We start from the raw sequence: 19347 nt of genomic DNA, 5'->3' as shown, positions 1-19347 counted from the left end.
AAAAATAATCTGTTTTTAGCCCTTTTCTGATTTCTGCCTTATAAATAATCTGAGCTTCTTTTTTCTCTCCATTGTTTTGTGTTTTGTGTTAATATATTTCTTGTCTTTTAAAGATATATTGTTATGTCTGTATTATTGTGAAAATCCACTAAACATAATTATATATATATATATATATATATATATATATATATATATATATATATATATATATATATATATATATATATATATATATATATATATTAAAAAAAGCAATCTTCCCAACCATTAACTGCATTTACAATAAATTCACATGAAATGTACAAAAAATAAGGCATAAACCTATTGGAGCAAGAAAAGCTCTCTGGGGCAATGTGTCCAGACCTGCAGCCTACTTTGACACTAAGTCCCACGGACATGTATACAGAAGTAAGTTATTAAGACTGAAGTGGACTGGAAATAGTAAAATTTGCCTGGGGAAACATATTATCCGTATATTGACTTGCATAAGAAGTATGTGTGTGCTACAGACTTGATGTTAACTCATGTGTACACTACCAATGATTTTATAATGATGGGTTCATGCATTGCATAAAGTGTTCCTTCTGTTCTCGCTTAGGATCTTTATGATGAGGCTTCAGTTATACACTCACCGGCCACTTTATTAGGTACACATTACTAGTACCGGGTTGGACCCCATTTTCCCTTCAGAACTGCCTTAATCCTTCGTGGCATAGATTCAACAAGCTACGTGATTGACATCATTGACATGATTGCTGCAGATTTGTCAGCTGCACATCCATGATGAGAATCTCCCATTCCACCACATCCCAAAGGTGCTCTATTGGATTGAGATCTTGTGACTGTGTAGGCCATTTGTAGGAGTGTAAGAGTACAGTGATCTCATTGTCATGTTCAAGAAACCAGTCTGAGATGATTTGCACTTTATGGCATGGCGCGTTATCCTGCTGGAAGTAGCCATCAGAGATGGGTGCACTGTGGTCATAAAGGGATGGACATGGTCATAAGCAATACTCAGGCAGGCTGTGGCATTGACATGATGCTCAGTTGGCACTAGGGCAAATAGGGTAAATATCCCCCACACCATTACACCACCAGCATGAACAGGTGATACAAGGCAGGATGGATGCATGCTTTCGTGTTGTTGACCCAAATTCTGACCCTACCATTCGAATGTCACAGCAGAAATCAAGAGTCATTATACCAGGCAACATTTTTCCAATCTTCTTTTGTTCAATTTTGGTGAGCCTGTGTATTGTAGTCTCAGTTTAACGTTCTTAGCTGACAAGAGTGGCACCCAGTGTGGTTTTCCGCTGCTGTAGCCCATCTGCTTCAGGGTTTAAAGGTTGTTCGTTCAAAGATGCTCTTCTGCATACCTCGGTTGTGACGAGTGGTTATTTGAGTTACTCTTGCCTTTCTGTCAGCTGGAACCAGTCTGGCCATTCCCCTCTGACCTCTGACATCAACAACAGGGCTGCTAACTTTTGGTTTTAGCTTGGAGTGAGAATTTAAGTCCCGCCCATATCCCCAAGCCCCGCCCACATCAAACCACACCCCCATACATTTATAAATATATACAAATGATAAATATATTATTTTAATAAATACTTTTTATGAAATATTTAATACAAGTTAGAGTATTATTACTATTATGCAATTATTCTAAATAAATATCCCTCTGAAATAGAGACTAAGCTGAAGGAAAATTAATGAATGAATATTAATTTCATTAGAATAAAATTTTATAGACAATTGTAGAACACAAAAAAATATGTTTTATAGAATTATCTGTTTTGTGTTGTTTTAGATCCAACTCATGGTTGAGAATTAGGGTTTATTAAGTCTAAACTCGCTGATTTCATCCCTCCTTTCTGCTTAATAGAACAAATTATTATGAGCTAATCAAAATAAGATCATCATATTATTTAAAATTTAGTTTTGTCGACTTCCAAAACTCAGTGTGCCGACATCTGTACATTAAAGGCTGTTACCCCTGCCTAAAATGCAGCCCCTCTGAAATGTGCACCTATTAACTTTAATTGATATTTTTTAATAACAGCAATTATGACACTAATGAGAGTGAACTCTGCCCTCACAGAAGACTACAGATTTTTTTTTTTACATTTATTTGTAAACCTAGTGCATTTTAAAATGCATTTCACTTTTTGTTTTTGCTTTATCCATGAAGATTATAATCATATTACGTTAATGAATTTTGGCCTTTGGTTTTTATGTAGACTGAAAATCCCAATGAAAGTCTATAAAAGGGGTGCATTTTACTGCAGGGATGCATTTCTGCTCGGTGAGTGAGCAGCACGGATTTTTTTTCGGCATGCATGTTCACAACCGGCATTCATACCAGGAGCGGGAACGCGAGCAGCACGGCAGCGTCAAGCAGGAGCAATGCAAGAGGCGAGCAGGTACATTTCTGCACGCAGTTAGTTTTTGATTACATTGTTTTCACCAGTGTTGGATCGGTTGCACATAGAGAATAACATCTTTATATAACGATAAAAGTCTTTAAAACCGTCTTTATTATAACAGAAAATAAATATTTTACGGAAATAACTTTTTCTGCATGAGAAAATGGATGTGAGACGTGAGAGCATGAGAATACTGTGAATTGCGTGACGCTTGCAACCCTGATCAACAAGGCGTTTGTGCCAACAGAACTCCCGCTCACTTGATATTTTCTCTTATTTGGAGATGGTTGTGCGTGAAAATCTCGGTAGATTAGCAGTTTCTGAAAAATATACAGAGTATTTTCTACAGTGTATTACTTAAAATGAGTTATTTTAATTGACTATTCTATAGGGGCCTCACTGTGGCGAAGTGAGTAGCACGATTGCCTCACAGCAAGAAGGTTGCTAGTTCGAGTCCCAGCTGGGTCAGTTGGCATTTCTTGTGTGGAGTTGCATGTTAACCATGTGTTCGCGTGGGTTTCCTCCAGGTGCTCTGGTTTTCCGCACAGTCCAAAGACAGGGGCTGCGTCCGAAACCGCATACTTCCATACTATTTAGTACGCTAAAATCAGTATGCGAGCCGAGTAGTATGTCCGAATTCATAGAATTCGAAAATCATTAGGCGAGAAGTCCCGGATGACTTACTACTTCCGGCGAGATTCTGAAGTGCGCATCCCATGCACGCTGCGCTATCCCATAATGCCCCGTGAGAGAATTCATGAATGGAAGTGAGGCGACGCAACTGACGCAGGTAGGTCACGTGACCATGACAAAATGGCGGATGTAGTACGTCCGAATTCCATTCATACTTTTCAAATTCATACTGTATAGAACGTACTTTTCTAACGGCCGAGTTGTACGTTTAAATTCAAATGCGGTACCTACTGAGTAGTAGGCGGTTTCGGACGCAGCCAATCACAATGTAATGAGTAACAATACGCGTCTGTTCAAATGTAATGGAGTAAAGATTACATATATTTAATCAAAAATGTAGTTAAGTTAAGCTAAATTGGCTGTAGTAGATGTGTGTGAAAGAGTGTGTATGGGTGTTTTCCAGTGCTGGGTTGCAGCTGGAAGGGAATTTGCTGCGTAAAAAACATATGTTGGATAAACTGTCAATTCATTCCGCTGTCGCGACCCTAGATTAATAAAGGGACTAAGCCGAAAAGAAAATGAATGAAATAAAACCTGCAGAGCCCCTGGTTATTCGCTTTCCATCTACCAGTGTTTCATGAACTTTTTTTGAACCTTCCAGAATAAGAGCTGTGATTATTTACAACCACCCGTTCCTGACCCCTCTACAAACTTCATAATATTTAAAAATAACATTTCACATGAATTATCCGCAGGATGACAACACTGGTCCACGAATTCGACGTCTGGGGTGTCGTAAATATCTGTAAATGGAGAGCACTTTACAGTGATTTGACAGGCCTCTGATCAGGCATGATCCTCACAAGATCGCGCCGAGTAACAGAACATTACTTCCATTCATCATGTCTGGAAAAGCTGTCATGTGTCCTGCTCTGAGGAGTAAGAGGAGAACACAAGCCAAACGTCTCCCACATATGCAGACGATGTGTGTGTAGATACCATCAGTTTAATACATGAAGGTCTATGAAGCATTTATTGGCGGGAAATCAAGACCAGTGCAGGAATAGTGCATATTTCACCTTATGCCTAGTTCAGACTGCGTGATTTTAGCCCCGATTTTGGCTCGCCGAAAGGTTTTGAGAAATCGCCGACAAATGCCTGAAATCACAGGCAAATCGGTGCTCGTGCACGTGAGTGACAATCACACAGTATGAACTTTCAAAGACGCGATCTGAGAGAATCGCAGATGAGTCGCCGATGCCTGTGAGATATTTGGCATGCTAAATATCTGGAGCTGTCGGCGATTCAAATCATGCCGTGTGAATTGAGTTTTGACTAAAAATAACATCAGCGATCGCCTACAGCCAATGAGAGAGCAGCTTTCACTTGTGTGTGCGTGTGTGTATACCTGCTGCAGGCCAGCGGGAGGCTGGGGGAGAAGTTAAAAGCTCTTTTTCGGTTTATTTGGACCCACAAAATTTGGTTTGACAGGACTCTGGAGCAACTGTGTCTGTTTGACGTTTCATACAGAAAGAAATTAGTTTATTATCAACGTTGAGGAGAAATGGCTAATTCCCTTTAAACCCAGGTGAGCAAACATGTACATCTGTAACCCCATTAAAGGCTTCTTTCTCATTATGTGGTTAATAACAAAAGATATACTACGTGTTTTTGGCTGTGAGACGTAGTTTGGACGAAGTTGTCGGCGATTCTTCCTATAGTAAAGTCATGCAATGTGAATGTCCCTGTCGCTGATCCATCTTGCAGTGTAAACAAAGCAGCGACGAAACGCTAGCCCAGATAGTCATGCAGTGTGAAAACATCTGTGACACGACTACTTTGAAAATCATGCAGTCTGAACTCGGCATTACCGGAAAGCATGGGCGTAAATCTGATTTAACAGTAGGGGGGGACAATAAATATAACATTTCTCCGAGCATTTTTTTTTTAATTGGACACAAATAATACAGCCGAATTTTACTAATAAAGATATGTCATAGCATGGAGACTTCATCATTATGATTATTGTCTTAAGTTTTTCTCAGGTTCAATGACAGCTAATTTTTCTTCAAAACTGTTTATTGCATTGTTTGTTGTGTTGTTTACAATCAATAGACTGACTCCTGAAGCAGAATAAATGCAGGAAAAGACATTTTCCAACTCAAATGAGTGGCGGCTTGGACCCATAAAACAGTATTACAAACGTCACCAACACGTCACCACTTAACAAGCGGATTGCAATGAATTTGGCAAATAATTCTTCAATAGTCATGTTTACTGGTACAGTTACATTAATGAGGTACTGCATTATTAAAATGAACAACATACACTTGTGTAAAAAAATTTCGAAGACGCATGTATTGTCATGATTATCAATGTTTATTAAATGTGCCATGTTAAAACAATAATTCCATATCTTTACAATACATTTAAAAATAATGAATTCAATGTGTATTAATTGGGGGGAGGGGGGTCTAAATTATTGTCGACATGAAATGCTGCGTGCTGTGAAAACTCTTTGCAAATATGACGTTATGATGACAATGATTATGTACATGTCCTTGTTAATATTCAAACAGGTCAGCTGACACCACATCTTCGGCTGAAATCCCAGCATCACTGCAGTGGACGCCACTCTTACACTGAAATGAAAGCAGAAACAATTCTGAATATTGTTTAGAAAGCATATGTAACACTATATGATGGCTCTGTGTTATTATTAAACAGCAAAAGTCCTCAGATTCTCACTTCAGAGATTCTTGCTTTTTTGGTCAAAATTATTTTTGCCATCATAATTTTTAATCAAACACCATAACATTCCCTTCTTCCTTGAAATGACTATTCTTCCCTATTGGTCACATGCAATGCTTTTAGGGCGGGGCTATAAGAGCACGTCTCATTTGTACCTTTTCATACTCGTCATCTTAAGGCAGGAGTGTCAAACTTTTTTTCTAAAGGGCCGCGGCCCAGCATTGTTTAGCTGTAAACCTGCTCAAACACTTACCTGTAGGTTTCAAACAAGAATGAAGGACTTAGTACGGTCAGGTGTGTTTAATTAGGGTTGGAACTAAACTGTGCAGAGCTTCAGCCCCCTAGGTTTGACACCTGTGTCTTAAAGGGCCATGAAACATTTTTCAGCAGGGTGTTTTTACATATCTAGCTTGGTAAGCTAGCTTGGTAAGGACTAGGACCAGGGATGTTCTTGCTGTGAGGCAACAGTGCTAACCCATGGGCCACCGTGCCACCCATTTAGGAAAGAAGGAGGAGTAGGGGTGGAAGGGGGCATTCTTCAAAACGAAGATGGCTGTCATATGGAACTTGGGGTACTTATGGCGGCTTAGGAATCATCTGATTGGTGAATCATAAATTGAATAATGCAGGGCCGGCTGCAAGCAATCATAAGCACGTGATCTTCTTGAAATTAGTTTATAAATAAACTTCACAGAGTAAATAAATGTTCCGTACATATGTATTTCTGCAGCGTGTCGCGTGCGCTGATCCACATGTGAGTCCAGTTGCTCTCTCATAGATGGAAAATAAAAACAAAACCTTCATTGCAGCACATTATAAAAGCAACACTGACGACCCATGTCTCCAAACGTGGCGTCTCTCTGCCGTCTGAACACTGTTTCAGGTAAAAAACAGTCTTTGAAGCTATCATGCATATTAATGAAGTTGCACAGCATACACAGTAGAGTGCACTGATTGGTTTGAACCAAGTCTTACTCATGAATGAATGCAGCACACTCAGAGACGTAATAAGGCACTCCCAGATACAGACAGCCAGTCTACATGCTAAGATCTTATGGCCATGACGCAGCACCAAAAATTTGTTTCAAACCGGAAGTATGAATTTGCTCGAAATAACGCAAAAACAACCAATTTTCACTTTTTAGTGAAATATATGTGTCTTAATAGTGTTTATAACAGTGTGGGACACATATATGACTGTCAACAGCTCAAAAAATGTGTTTTGGTGTGTTGTGACGCTTTAAGTCATCTTAAAAGATTCTGCACTAGAGGGCGCTGATGGTGATTGGAGTGAACTGTAATCCTCCACAACAGAGTACAGACTGGAATTCAAATCTTCCTCCATTGTATACACAATGCCCATCTTCCAACAATCTAATTGGCTCCAAAAAGACAAAAATCATGCACCACCCTACTTTTTTATCATTCCAGAAACCATTTCAATTGGATGTATGTGCTAATAGAAGAAAAAAGGATCCACTTAGCTTCAGTTTTATGACAATTTCAAAAGAGAAGTGATAGCAGTGATGCAACAATGCTGTCTCTGGGTCTTCGCCTCCATCATCCCTGGGACTTTGACTTGGTGACTGGTGAGCAGCTCCACTAAAAGAGCAAATTATTTGGACATGTCTTTTTCAATGCCAATGCAGAATGCACAAGTCCCTTTTGGTACTACCCCCATTGCAGCTAGCACTCAAGCAGGTCTGAGGGTTAATTGTGGGAGTAGCTAAGTCAGGAAGAACATGGAACAGGCCTTGCTGGTTTGCACCATACTGGCCAACCCGAACCTGGTTTCTGGATACTCATTGTGACAGCCCCTCCCTGGCTTATTCCCTTGAGGAAGGACCTCCTTTTTCAAGATCATGGCACCATCTGGCTCCACAGCATGCCACATTTTTTAAGTTTTAGATGGAATGAGGAAGATGGAGGTAACCTACTGCCCATGATGGTTGACGCTAGAGGTCTGCACAGACTAATTATTTAGTTCTGCTCCCGCCAGGTTTTATTCCGCACTCAACCGCTCCCGCCGTATATTCAACCTTTTTTCACTTGCTGCCCACTTAGAATAATTTTCTACATGACCCAACTCATTGAATCCCACGTTTAAATTGGGTACTACCAAAAGAGAGAGATAACAGATAAAACTGTGGGTTGTGCAAGGATTGTAGGCTAAATGTCAGTTTTGATATTTATATGATAAGACATGAGTGCTGCCTTTAATTTAAGGTTACTGACCAAACACCAGAGTTTCCGACCGCTACCATGTTTTATTTGGAAATTTATTCCCGTGCTGCTAGAAATCTGGTTGGGTCCAGTGGCTCCCATGGTACAGCAGCAGGAATTCAGACCTCCAGTTGACACCATCGCTTAGACTTTATCACTCTATAGGGGACATTTATGCCAGCTCATTAAGTGATGTGCTTCTTACAGAGAAGACCTCAGAATCAGAATCGTGTTATCCTTCATTTAATATAAGTAGGAATGGGGGCTTTCACCCTCCAAACTAAAGGTCTATGTTGCTGCTATCTCTGCTCACCATGATGCAGTAATTGACAGAGCACTGGACAAGCACAACAAGACTATCTGGTTTTTGAGAGGTGCCAGAAGGAGTGTCACTAAAGACTGCTCCTGCTCCCGTGTTGGCTTCAATCAAGAGGGTTGGGGATCTTGTGGCATGTTCAATCAGCAAATCTTGTCTGAAATTTAGACCGGGCAACTCTTACGTTATCCCGAGACCCTAGCCTGGCAATGTGTCCAAGGTTACAACCAATTCATTTTGCAACACTAAATAGAGGTTGTCTCACTAGATAGCGAATGTCAATGCTAACAGACAAAGAGCTGCAGGTTGGGTAAAACTTAACACATTTGTGAGATTCTGCGATCTCTGGGTGGTGCTGATTTCCTCCTGTGCATTACGTAACAACAGAGAATGCAGAGAAAACAATGCTCAACACCATGCTTGCTGCACCATTCCATATTAAGTGGAATTGCATACTGACCACGCTGCAGTGCACCATGCCACATGTTTTAAAATTGTAAACACTGTGTTTTTATGAGGACACTCACATCGGAACCTCCCGTGCCCCCATTGTTCCAATCAATTTTTTCAATTCAACTTTATTTCTAAAATGCAATGTAGATTGGGTCAAAGCAGCTTAACATAGAAGTTTAAGTAAATTGAAACTGTCAGTCCAGTTTTTAGGGTTAAAGTTCAGCTTAGTTCAGTGTAATTTAAATGTCAATACTGTAAGCCCAAACACTGAAGAGCAAATCCATTGATGCATAGCTCCACAAGACCCAAACCAAGCAAGCCTGTGGCAAGGACAAAACTTCACCAATTGACGAAAGTGAAGGAAAACAAATTTTGAGAAACCAGGCTCAGTAGGGCATGACCAGTTCTCCTCTGGCCAAACTTCTGCAGAGCTGCAGTCTACACAGGATGATATGTATGCTCGGCCCAGTATGCTAGTATATGCCCACTGGTCAACCCTTACGCTAGGGACTGGAGGCATATGGGGATCCCCTAATGTGCAATTCCCTACTCAGGTAATCCCATATGTGTATTGTTCCACAGAAATGAGTTTCTCCTCTGAGTAAACACTTGTCTATCCCTGACAGAACACTGTTATTTAATCCATATGTAGGGCTTCCCCGATAGGGCCAACACATGTGTCTTATTGCCCCAGGCATCTCCGACAGCCACATAATGTCTCTGTTCTCCCCTTCAGGGAATGAGGATTGCATGCATAAGTGATACATTTTCATCAGTTTAACAGTCATCTGAGCATATGTTTGGTTTGTGGTCCATTTGCTCACAATGTAAACTGTGGAAGGGATAGTAACTGCTGTTTCACGCTTGGCAGGTTTGATTTGATTCAAACAAACCCTGGTGTGATTGTTTTGTTAAATATGGTTTGAGTAAATGTCATGTACAGAGACGCCTAAATAAACACAAAATGTCTCATGCACTCCAAAATAAAATGATGTCATAAGGTACATCCATACAAAGGACAGAATGCTCTAAATATATCAGTTTGTTTCTTTGCTGCCCATTTTCAGTTCAGTGCAGACGTAAATGCGTCTCCTAGCAGCAGATCTTCATTTGTGTGATGAAGGATTTACTGGTGCTGTTTTACACATTTTATGAGCTCTTCGTGAGTTCTCACAGCTGATAAAAACACCAGCATGCAGCATTATTTTGGACTTAGACAGAATTTATACAATAGAGATCAGAATAAAAGACCGGTCTACACTTTCCTACATTTCAAGGTCACTGCTTAGTCCTATTTAAAGTTGTTCTATCAGGAGTTAAAGAGCAGATTTTTAAACATATACTATATTCATTTACTCATTCATTTTCCTTCGGCTGATTCCCTTATTCATCAAGGTCACCACCACAGCTGAATGAACCGCCAACTATTCCAGGTCCAGGGGATCTATTATGCAAAAATTACTTTTATGAGAGGTTTAAACAGATTCTGTGAATCGAAGCAGCTTCTAATGGTAAAAATGTGTTCATTTTATTGTTTATAATCACACTATAAAAATGGTCTGCAGAAACACTCTGATTGACATTCTCCCTTTGCAGGTGTCATCAGAGGGGAAAAGCCCCGCCCATTAGTAATGATCTCTTTCTCATTAGCACAGGACTAAACCTGCAGTCACACTTGACTTTTCTCCTCATAGACTTCCATTCATACGCATGCGAATGCGTCAGACCGGAAATGCAAGGTCATGCGTCAAGCTTTGCGGGTCGCTGCAGTGCAAAGTTCAAGCTTGGTGGACTGCTTAATCGCATCACTTGACTGCGTGAGACCAATCGCAGATCAAAACATGACCTCTCTGGACAGAACTTTAAATCATGGAGCAATCACTCACTTTTTAAATGTTTAATGATCTTGTTCAATCCCGCCCCTTTTTGCAGAGCCGTACCACAGAATTTCGCATGCTCAAACTCTAGTGTTTGTTTTTAGATGCGTTCAACTTCATGCAGCGTTGCGCAGGCCAATCGAAATGTCACTTAAAGCGGTGCATGCTGGTTAAGAATTTTTTCCTGCTTAATGCCGCGGAGACGCCACGTGACTTTCACATGTGGAATTAAAGTACCGCGACAGCGCTCCAAGATCAGACGAAGGATTCAGCCGGAGCAGCATCTGAAAAGCGACTGCAGGAGTTGCGATGACGACATCGATATTACACGATTGGCTGAGTTTACCGCATGACAACAACCACGTGTGTTTCACGTTTATTATTGTTCAAATTCCATCTCACAAATTTTAAAATAAACAATTGGCTTTTATGCCTTCTCTGTCTTGGGTTTTAAAACTATTTTCGCTTTTTTAGCCACTAAAATCTTCAGATGAAAGATTGATGAGACTATTTTCAGTTTCATAAGGTCCTTTTACAGACCTTTTTTCAAGATTCACTTGAACGTAGGGCATTCTGGCTTTATGAAAAAGGGAACTTAGGTATAAAAGCACCAGACCCAGAGGAGCCTTGTAGACTAGAGTCATCCAGTGGGTGAACCATTTTACATTCAGAGAAGGCCACTCAGCTTTGGCATACAGTTCACAATGGTGAGTTAGGCCGTACTTACACTAGGTACAGTTGCCTCGAACTGGGCCAAAGCACGCTTGTCCCCCCTCCCGTCTCCCCCGACGGCCCGCACTCACACCACAATCGGCCCTGGGCATGCTTACGTCATCGATGCTGCGCTGTTCAGTGAGAAGCGCTCTCTCAGCAGCACAGTGGAGATTTCTCTAGTTATATCGTTTCAGTCGGTTTGTTATGCAGTGACATGCAGTCAATTATTTCGCCAAACAGTCCTTAGGGATGCGGTGACACGCAGTCAGATATTTCGCCGAACAGATCCGCCACTTTTGGCACTCATAAACAATCATAAAGCCCTCGTGCTGCAGGAATGAGGGGATCTGCTGAAGCCGTGCAGCTGTCGTGCAGTGAGGAGTTTGCGTATTTAATAAACTACGGCAGTTTGCGTTCATTGAACAGTAAGAATGATTAGTAAATCCATATGAAACAGCCCCTTTAAAGTCACGTCTCGCTTTCAGTTTCTGGCTTTGGCACGTTTTGCACTCACACTACAAACGTACCGCGCCAAAGCCCAAGTGAACCGCGCTCAGGCCCACCTCTTCCAACCGGGCCAGGGCCGGCCAAGTGAACCATGCTTGAGCCCGATTCAGCGTACTCGCACTTCTCAAACGATCTGGGAAACGGGCCTGGGCACGGTACGGATGGCATAGTGTGAGTAGGCCCTTAGTCTCTGACAGACTCAGAGCACTGTGATAGAGGCTGAAGACATTTGGTTGAAGCATTCATATATAAAACATCACCACAGTCACTTAATGATAAAAATGTTGCAGATACCAAATATTTACGAGGTTTAAGAGAAAAGCAGGATGCATTTTAATAGCAAAACTCAATTTTCGAACCAAATTTGCTATGTGTGCTTTGAAGGAAAGTACTTATAGCTGGACACTACATTTATTTGTTCACCTTGGGCAGTGACAAATAATGGTTGGTTTTGCACAGAGGTGGAACAATTTGTGGAAATCATTAATTTAGATTTATCTACATTTAAAACCAATCTCAGGTCCTGAAAACAAGACTGAACAATATTAAAAGCAGACTGTAAAGACTGTATGGCCTGAACAAGTGAAGGAGAGCAACAATAAATCACTCTATCATCAGCATACAGATGATAAATGGCATTTGGAAGGTTGTCACACAAGTTATTAATGTAGATAGAAAATAATATAGAGCCTAATACCGATCTCTGCGGCACTCCTTTGGAAATCTCTAAAGATAAAGAAGTCAAACCGGCCATATGGACCCACGGTGTTCTGTTGGACAGATAATTAGCAAACCAAGCATTTCTCTTCCTTATTTATCTTATGCGTTTGTTATATATATATATATATATATATATATATATATATATATATATATATATATATATATATATATATATATATATATATATTCAATTCACAATTCCCTTATTGTTTAAAAATGAACTATAGTTTGTACTGTATTCTGCTTTATTTGTACTGTAAATCTTTTGTTGACGCTATGGGATCAGTCATCATGACTGCTGCAACTTTGAGCCCTGAAGTATCCGGCTTGATGGCTCCGCCCCTGCCTGCGCTCGGCTAATCTTATTAATCATCGGCTGCAGCCGTGGATCAAGTCGAACGCACCTTTTGAGTCTTCCATTATGCTGACACATAGGCATTTGTAGCTCCGCCCTCTTTTAAAGGGAGCACAATCTCATTTAAATCGAAAGCGACAGCCACCAAAACTACACAATTTCAACCAAAGCCTAAAATATGCAATTTCAAAGAGTTATAAAACATTATTTGTGGGGTATTTTGAGCTGAAACTTCGCATACACACTCTAGTGACATCAGAGACTTGATTTACTTTATCTTGTAAAAATTATGCATAGTATGTCCCCTTTAAATTATGGTTATAGATTTTTCTTAGGAGTGAGAGATACTGACCGCATTGCACTGGCAGCTCCAGTGGAACATAGTTTCTATGGCATACATGGATATAAGCAGAGGCCAGTGAGCAGTAAGCTGGTTTGGGAACATCTGCACGCTCATCACGTACACACTCCAAAATTTCACACTCCATCGCAAACTGCACAGGGTCCACCTTTAAAAATAAAAAGTCAGAAAACACTTCATCCGATTAATGAATGCTCATAAACACAGTGAAATAATGAAAACACAGAGTGTGACACAGACAATTCTTCATCTGAAGTTAATTTTGTTGTTTACTATTTCATTCTTTCATTCTTTTTTTTTTTTTCATTTCCTCACTTCCCCCAAGGAGTGGACTTCTTTTGATCAACCTAATCAAAGGGATCTTTATATGCACTGCCTTGTAATAGTTAGCACATGTTGCTGAGTGAGAGGGAAAAGAGTACAGTAGTTACCACTCTGAAACAGGGGCTCAGAGGAGAATTTGTGGAGGAGAACAGAAACGTGCACGACAGGGAGTCAGCGGTGGCATTCTGACAGACGTCAGCTTTCCTGCTGACACATTCCGAATCCACCTACATAAAGCAAAGAGCATACGATATTACATTAGACTCACACAGGCTATTCAATGCAATGTTTAAAATTTAGACTTATTTAAGCACTCTTCTATGTCCACATAAAGATATTATAGAAATAGGCAATTGTACAACAAATAAAATGCAAATTTAAATGAAATACTGTAGTTATTTATTGAACTCTTTATTTTAGACTACTTCTGTTCTACATTTCGAATTAACAATGGAAAAAAAAAAGCATGTTAATGCTTGGTTAAAGGGGTGGTCCACAATGATATCATATATTAAACTTTAATTGATGTGTAACATAGCTGTGCGAACAAAAACAACATCTCTGAATGTAAGACGCTCAAAGTTCAATGCAAATGGAGACATTGGCTTTTACAGAGTTAGCTTAGCCAAGCCTACAGCAAATGAAGTTTGGGCACTACAAAACAAAAGAGTGGAGGAACTATGACGTCAATTTGTATGCAAAAACCCGGAAGCGAGTTAGCATTTTAGCAGTTCCGGTTCCCTCGTCCCAAAGTCAATGGGTTTTTTAATGGGGTTTCAGTAAAATTGCTTAAATAAGATTCGTGGCAAACACAAACTCAAAATACTTTCACGTTTTGTTCTACGACATAAAACACATCAGTTACAGCACACTCTCGAATTTTTAAATCGGTAATGCTTCTATAAAAAGACGGTTGCTATCAAGTTGCTAAATGGGACTACAGGCGGTGCCGGAGACATTATACGTCATCGAGCTGATCTGGTCTGGAGCGCAGCTCGCTCGTGATGGACATTTGGATTTGTCTGTTATTTAGGTATTTTCATGAATAGTATTTTATAGTTTGTAGTGTTTTTCTAATTGGGAATTCAGATTGTGTGTAGATAATTCCTTCACTTGTAAAGGCTGCTGAGACAGATTCATTTGTTGATCATTTATTTTAATAAACAATATTATGAAGATACTGCTTACTGGTGCAGCCTCTCTCTCCTGCTCTCAGTAATGCAAACGCATGAATAAATGTGTTAAATTACATCCATGTTAACTGTCATTTTAATGTGATCAAGTGATTTTTCGTCGGGTTTTTCTTCTACATCTGAACACATTTAACTCTGTCATAACAGCAATATTTACACTCCTCCGTAAAATGTACAGCATATGTGACTGTATGGGCTGCTTTTCAGTGTATTTCGTGACAAAAAAGGAATATTGAATGTTGCTCTATGTCCATGACAGAACTTAGGCATTTGATGGACCTGTTCCTCCTCACGCCTCATTTCTTTCGTCTGTTGAGGTAAGCAGGCTGTGTGCACGCCAGCGATACACTAATTTAAATATGTCTTATGATAATACTATGTAGGCAGATTTATACACAGTTTTAAAACTTTTAGAACAACCGTAAAGCAAAACATGTATTTCCCACGTAAAAACGATCCAAAAGGCACGTAGGTCTATGTGTTTTTGCGTATTCATTTGTTTATAACATATACCGTGGATTATAATGTAATAAACATAGAGATTAGCTCTTTGTCATGGACATTATTTCTAAAAATAAGCTCGAAAAGTTGCCTGTAGCAGGGTGGTGCTGACGTCACAGGCGAGCGCCCCGAGGGCACTGTAGTCTGTTTGTAGCCTAATGTTAGCTTTTCAATTCTTGCGTTTGCATTTAAGATCCAAAAGTGTTCAAGGTTGTACTTTCGTGTGAGGATTATCCGGCTGGACAAAACGTGTAAGTGTCATGAACAGTGTTTGAACACAGAGCTTATTATTTGCAATCTTCGAAAAGCCTATGGGAAAATCCCATAGGGATTTTCACGAGGGAACCAGTTTTATGCTAGCAGCCGATTAGCCTACAAAGTGACGTCATAGTTCCTCCACTCTATACCATTAGGCTAGAGAGGTCATAAACCCTTTAGGTTATGCGCATACACTCTGTGTAGTAAAGGGGCGTGGCCAGAGTTGCTGTAATCCCTACTGAAAAAAAAAAACAGCTTAAACCAGCCTAGGCTGGTTGGCAGATTTTAGCTGGTCGACCAGGCTGGTTTTAGAGGGGGTTTTGGCCATTTCCAGGCTGGTTTCCAGCCATTTCCAGCCTGGTCTTAGCTAGTCAGACAGGGAGCCCAGCCAAAACCAGAGAATTATAAAAAAGATAGCTCTAGCATTTGACAAAGGACAGCTTCCAGAATCTCAGTGCTGGCTTCAGCTAAAATCTCGTCAAAGAAGGAGCAGCTCCAACCATAATAGCAGAAGCTGTGGATTGTGATCCACAACCTGTAAGCATATTTACTTCTTAAAATTGATCTATTACATGCACAGTTTCTAACGTTAATGGTATATTGTAGCAAGGAAGTAAACAAGGATGTTAACAACAGAAAAATGCTGTTTGGCAGCGCTAACAATTTAGCAACGACTTCATATTTGTAAGCCATCCGCTGTAAACAGCCACAATCTTCAGCAGTGCTGCAGTGTCTCTTTTATGCAAGCTCATGACAAATGGTTTGTCACCAAGTTATGTCATTTTTAAATGCAAGGATGACATTCATTGAGATGTCTCTGTTATGACGACTTGACACCCAATTACATCATAACCTTTCTTTGGCTTTGTCATGAAAACTTGACATTATCATAAAATTCATAAATCATAAATCTGTCATAAACATGATTGTCATGAGATCATTATAACTGAGTCATGAATACTTTTCTGGTCCATTTTCTTTTCAGAACGAACTGAATTTATCAATAAAAGTTTTCAGTAAAAGGGTCAATACAATCATTTTTAAGAGCATCGTTAACGTTTAAAGACATTAAGATGAATCTTTTCTAATTCATGATTAAAAATCAAGTTGCATCTTTTGCTATGGTTCAACTTTAATGACTACTTTATAATTTTGTTAAATGCGTTTATAATATTGAAGAGCATCTGTGATTTATATACTTATATGATTACATCCTCGACACTAGCCTTACTCATTAACCTAACTAATACTGTGAGCAACCCAATCAGTTTATTACAATGGAAGTGTAAAATTTAGAAAATTCAGAACCAAATTATCAACTGGTATCTATATAGCATTTAAACTGCACACAAAGTCAATTTGATGATAATTACAACAATGAATCAAAAAAGATTATATTACATCACTTAAAAAACAGGGGTAGAGTGAGTGCATTGTTTAATTTATGCATATTGGCCATCATTGTGGAGATCTGCGTTTACACGTACGTTTTCACTGTAATAACATCCCAATCTTAATCCATGGGGTTTAACCATATGCTAAGCAGGTATTTAATCCTCTACGTACCTGCCAGCTGTGAGCAAACTGCAGCAGACCGCTTGTGTGAGATCCATCCGGCAGAAGTTGTTCATTAGAGCCTTCATTATCATTGGTTCCTAAAAGACCGCTGGACACACCTGAATAAAGCATTCATTCATGACGTATATTAGAATGACTCACCACAAAGAGCTGCTTGAACTCTTGTGCGCAGCAGTGGTTTTAAGCCCCATTAAACCCACGTTACAGCATATTAACAATACAACAGTGAGCACTGACATTTTAAGAAGCCTTGGTGGAAGCAGAGTCTTTCATTGACTTAAAAGAACATTGATTTTTCTTTTCCATAACCACAAAAAGGGTGTAGTGCTAGACCTTGAACTAAACCAGCCATTTCAGAGTTGAGTGAAATCATTTTAATGTCTGATTTAAAAAAGCATGAAGCACTGCAAATGGTGTACTCAGACCAGCAACAACAGGCTACTGACAAAATATGAATATGTTTGTATATTATAATAAACTTTAGTGTATATATATATATATATATATATATATATATATATATATATATATATATATATATATATATATATTTATATATATATATATATATATATATATATATATATATATATATAATGCAAATGTTTGAGGCTAGTGTTCAGCGTCTTGAAAAATATTGAGTAAAATAATATATACTGTCATCATCACCAAGATAAAAAATATAATAATTAGAGTTACTAGAAACTAGTTAATAAAACAATTATGTTTTGAAATGTGTTTTAAAAAATCGTTAAACAGAAATAGTGGGGAAAATATACAACTGTGTATATACACTACCTGACAAAAGAACTGGTAGAACTGGTAGGAGCAACAAATAACTTGATTTCTAGGTGATCATTTGGTATCAGAAGTGGCTTATATGAAAGGCAAACCCCTCTAGATTACACTTATTTTACCAAAATAAAATATGATCATGCCTTGATTTTAAATTATTTAATTAGGACAGAAAGGTTATTTTTTTGCTTAGATCAGTGGTTCTCAAAGTGGGGGTCAGGACCCCCCGAGTGGTGGTGGGACAATGAAGGGGGGTGGGGGTGGGGGTCGCCTGGTGATTTCCAAAAATTGATGTATTTTTATTAAACCTAAGAATGACCATATTTTATCCATAACCTACTGAAAAGAAAATAGTCTTTTATAGTTACTATGTACTACATAGTTACTATGGTAGCCTATAGTTACTGGTTCTATTGATTTGCGATCCCTGGGCCCAGTTTTTCAAAAGAAATCCACTAGGATTTTGGATAATGGATTGGATCAAATCTTGAAAATGGGTTTTTCAAAAGAAAAAACAGATTACCTAATTGGATTAGATCACGTTTTCCGGATCAAACCTTCAGTTTGGGTTTTTCAGACCTTTTTTTTTCATGATTTGAATCACTTTGATCCAAAAAATCTGGATTAAACTGATCCCATTAGAAGGGTGTATTCAACGTGGATTTGCCTGAAATGTAATGAAAACATTGAAAATGTATCAAGCAATACTATTTCTGTTTATAATTGGATCATGCAGTATCTTACAACTTATCATATTTATTCATTCATTCATTCATTTTCTTTTCGGCTTTGTCCCTTAAATAATCCGGGTTCCCCACAGCGAAATGAACCGCCAACTTATCCAGCACATTTTTATGCAGCGGATGCACCTCCAGCCGCAACTCATCTCTGGAAAACATCCACACACACATTCACAAACACACTCATACACTACGGACAATTTAGCCTACCCAATTCACCTGTACCGCATGTCTTTGGACTGTGGGGGAAATCGGAGCACCCGGAGGAAACCCACGCGAACGCAGGGAGAACATGCAAACTCCACACCGAAACGTCAACTGAGCCAAGGATTAACCCAGCGACCTTCTTGCTGTTAGGCAACAGCACTACCTACTGCGCCACTGCTTTGCCCATATTTATTCATAAGGTTTTAATTGTATTTGTTCAACAATCAGGCTACAGTGATAAGGTAGGCTTTAACGTATTCAGCCTTTTAGTATAGGCCTCCAGCAAAGTAGAAAGAGTTTGGCCTCATAAAATAATCCCCCAAACAGCTGTCAAAATTTACTAAAAACAATACATTTTATTCTGTGACTAATTGATTTATATATATATATATATATATATATATATATATAT

General features: G+C 39.2%; 1 protein-coding gene across 10 annotated transcripts in view; it reads right to left on the bottom strand.

The window, feature by feature from the left end:
• Positions 1-5419: 5419 nt before the first annotated feature.
• apoltp (apolipoprotein lipid transfer particle homolog) overlaps positions 5420-19347 on the bottom strand; it is a 597023-nt gene continuing 583095 nt past the window's right edge. For all 10 annotated transcript variants that reach the window (XM_087240371.1, XM_087240372.1, XM_087240368.1 and 7 more), the window contains 4 exons: positions 17182-17291; positions 13771-13890; positions 13331-13487; positions 5420-5701 (listed from right to left, as the gene is read on the bottom strand). In XM_087240371.1, coding sequence (XP_087096497.1) covers positions 5697-5701; positions 13331-13487; positions 13771-13890; positions 17182-17291 — 392 coding nt within the window. In that variant the 3' untranslated portion in view covers positions 5420-5696. The remainder of the gene's footprint in view (positions 5702-13330; positions 13488-13770; positions 13891-17181; positions 17292-19347) is intronic.

Source organism: Danio rerio, chromosome 2, assembly GCF_052040795.2.
Source record: "Danio rerio strain M-AB ecotype USA chromosome 2, GRCz13ab, whole genome shotgun sequence".
NCBI classification, from domain to species: Eukaryota; Metazoa; Chordata; class Actinopteri; order Cypriniformes; family Danionidae; genus Danio; species Danio rerio.
The sequence above is the reverse complement of the archived record's forward strand: the minus strand, read 5'-3'. Positions and strand labels throughout refer to the sequence as shown.